We start from the raw sequence: 2,230 nt of genomic DNA, 5'->3' as shown, positions 1-2,230 counted from the left end.
TTGGGAAGACCAGTAAGGAGACTATTACAATAATCAATGCAGGAAATGATGAGTGCATGGAGTTTTTGCAGTGTCTTGTGTAAGATAAGGGCGAATTTTGGATATGTTTTTAAGGTGCATGTAACATGATTTAGAGACAGATTGAATGTGTGAAAAAAAGGACAGTTCAGAGTCAAGGGTGACACTTAGGCAACGAGCTTGGGGGTAGGTTGGATAGTTGCATTGTCAACAGTTATGGAGATATCAGGTTGGTAACTACTCTTAGCTGGTGGGAAAATAATTAGTTCTGTTTTGGAGATGTTGAGTTTCAGGTGACAAGATGACATCCAAGATGAAATGGCAGAAAGGCATCCAGTGACACGAGCCAATACAGATGGTGACAAATCTGGGGAGGATAGGTAGATTTGAGTATCATCAGCGTATAAATGATACTGAAATCCGAAGGATCTGATTAGTTTACCAAGAGAGGAGGTATGCATTGAGAAAAGCAGAGGACCTAAGACTGAGCCTTGCGGTACTCCAACTGATGGAGGTAGAATCAGAGAAGGGAACACTGAAAGAGCGATAAGATAGGTAGGATGAGAACCAAGTGTGGGCTGTGTCCTAAAGACCTAGGGATTGTAGTGTTTGTATGAGAAGAGAGTGGTCAACAGTGTCAAAACCAGCAGAGAGTTTTAGAAGAATAACTATATACACACAAGGACAAACATGAAACAAATTAATTAAACAACATGCTCTCAACTAGTACTAACCATGTGATATGACCATGTCAGGCAAGTGGTTGAACGCCGGGCCCACCTTTCTTTTGTTCTTCCCTAGCACACTGCATGGGATCTATGTACTTAGTGTAGGCGAGTAATAAAGTGGATGGAGAAAAAGTACCGACTAATCAACCCCCATTTGTCATTTTTAAAACACATCCTATAACATGGCAGTTAGGTGCTGATTGGCAGGTACGTTTAAAGCTCATCTTGTTATTGTAAAATATCATTTTATCATATCATCGTTCCCAGCCACTTTATCTCTCTCCAAGAATTAGTACATCTCCTCCCATGTTATCAGTGATCCAGTCACTTGCCTTCCTTGTACCTGCAGTGACTGTGGGATATTTATCAAAGTTTGGAAATAGATAAATCAGAGAGAAAGACAATATCAACCAATTAGCTTTTGATTTTGGATATGATTGGCTGGTTGTTTATAGTATTCATATCTTAAGTACTGTTATTGACAAAATTATCTGCTCTATGATGCAGAAATCTTGGTAATTATTGTTTTAAATGCTCCTTTCACCTCATTATTTCTCAAACTGTATATTAAAGGATTCAACAAAGGTGTAATGACAAGATAAAATACAGCTATATGCTTCAGGTTGTAGGAAAAACGTTTTGTTTGTCCAATGTACATGGTCATACTTGTCCCATAAAACATAAACACCACGGTCAGGTGGGAAGCACATGTTGAAAAAGCTTTAGCCCTTCCACCTGCTGAGTGGATGCGTAATATGGATACAACAATGAAGATGTAGGACATAATGATGAAAACAAATGGTGTTAAAATTGTAAATAAACTTCCCATAAATATGTATGTTTTATAAAAGGTGACTTCTTCACACGCCAGCTCTAGAAGGGCCAATATCTCACAGACAAAATGGTCCAAAATATTTTCTGTACAGAACACAAGAGGCCTTAAGATAAATGGAGAAGTTATAAAAGTGAAATGCCCTACCCATGTAAAGACTGTAATGACTTTACAAGTCCTCCAATTCATGTATATTGTGTAATGTAAAGGAAAGCGTATGGCGATATAACGGTCATACGCCATCACTGCCAGTAGGGTACACTCAGTACTTCCTAGGAACACAATAGTATTCATCTGTGTCAGGCATCCAATGAAGGAGATTCTTCTTCTCTTAGAAAATATATCTCTCAACATTTTTGGTACAGTGCTGGATGAGTAGACCAAATCAATGAATGATAAATTACAAAGAAAATAGTACATAGGCGTGTGTAACTGAGGACTGAGGATAAAAGCACATATCAAAAAACTGTTCCCCAAAACAGTTAGTGCATAAATTAGCAAGATGAAGAAAAAGAGTAAAATACAAATCTTCAAGTTACAAGAAAATCCCAACAAGATGAATTCATTCAGTTTGGTTTTGTTCCCATAGTCCATGTTAGAAATCACCAATAGGATTATTATTATTATTATTATTATTATGTAAATCTACTCC

The 2,230-nt window shown here is 37.4% G+C and overlaps 1 protein-coding gene across 1 annotated transcript; it reads right to left on the bottom strand.

Annotated features, from left to right (window-relative positions):
- Positions 1 to 1,242: 1,242 nt before the first annotated feature.
- LOC134910792 (olfactory receptor 6Q1-like) lies at positions 1,243 to 1,932 on the bottom strand. Its single transcript, XM_063919176.1, has one exon. The coding sequence runs from the start codon at positions 1,930 to 1,932 to the stop codon at positions 1,243 to 1,245; it is 690 nt and encodes a 229-aa protein (XP_063775246.1).
- Between the last annotated feature and the right edge of the window lie 298 nt (positions 1,933 to 2,230).

This window comes from Pseudophryne corroboree, chromosome 4 (assembly GCF_028390025.1).
Source record: "Pseudophryne corroboree isolate aPseCor3 chromosome 4, aPseCor3.hap2, whole genome shotgun sequence".
Lineage (NCBI taxonomy): Eukaryota > Metazoa > Chordata > Amphibia > Anura > Myobatrachidae > Pseudophryne > Pseudophryne corroboree.
This window is presented reverse-complemented; position numbering and strand designations above follow the sequence as displayed.

Coding starts and splice junctions, on each gene's coding strand:
- LOC134910792 (XM_063919176.1), bottom strand. CDS start 1,932: ATGTTGAGAGATATATTTTCTAAGAGAAGAAGAATCTCCTTCATTGGA.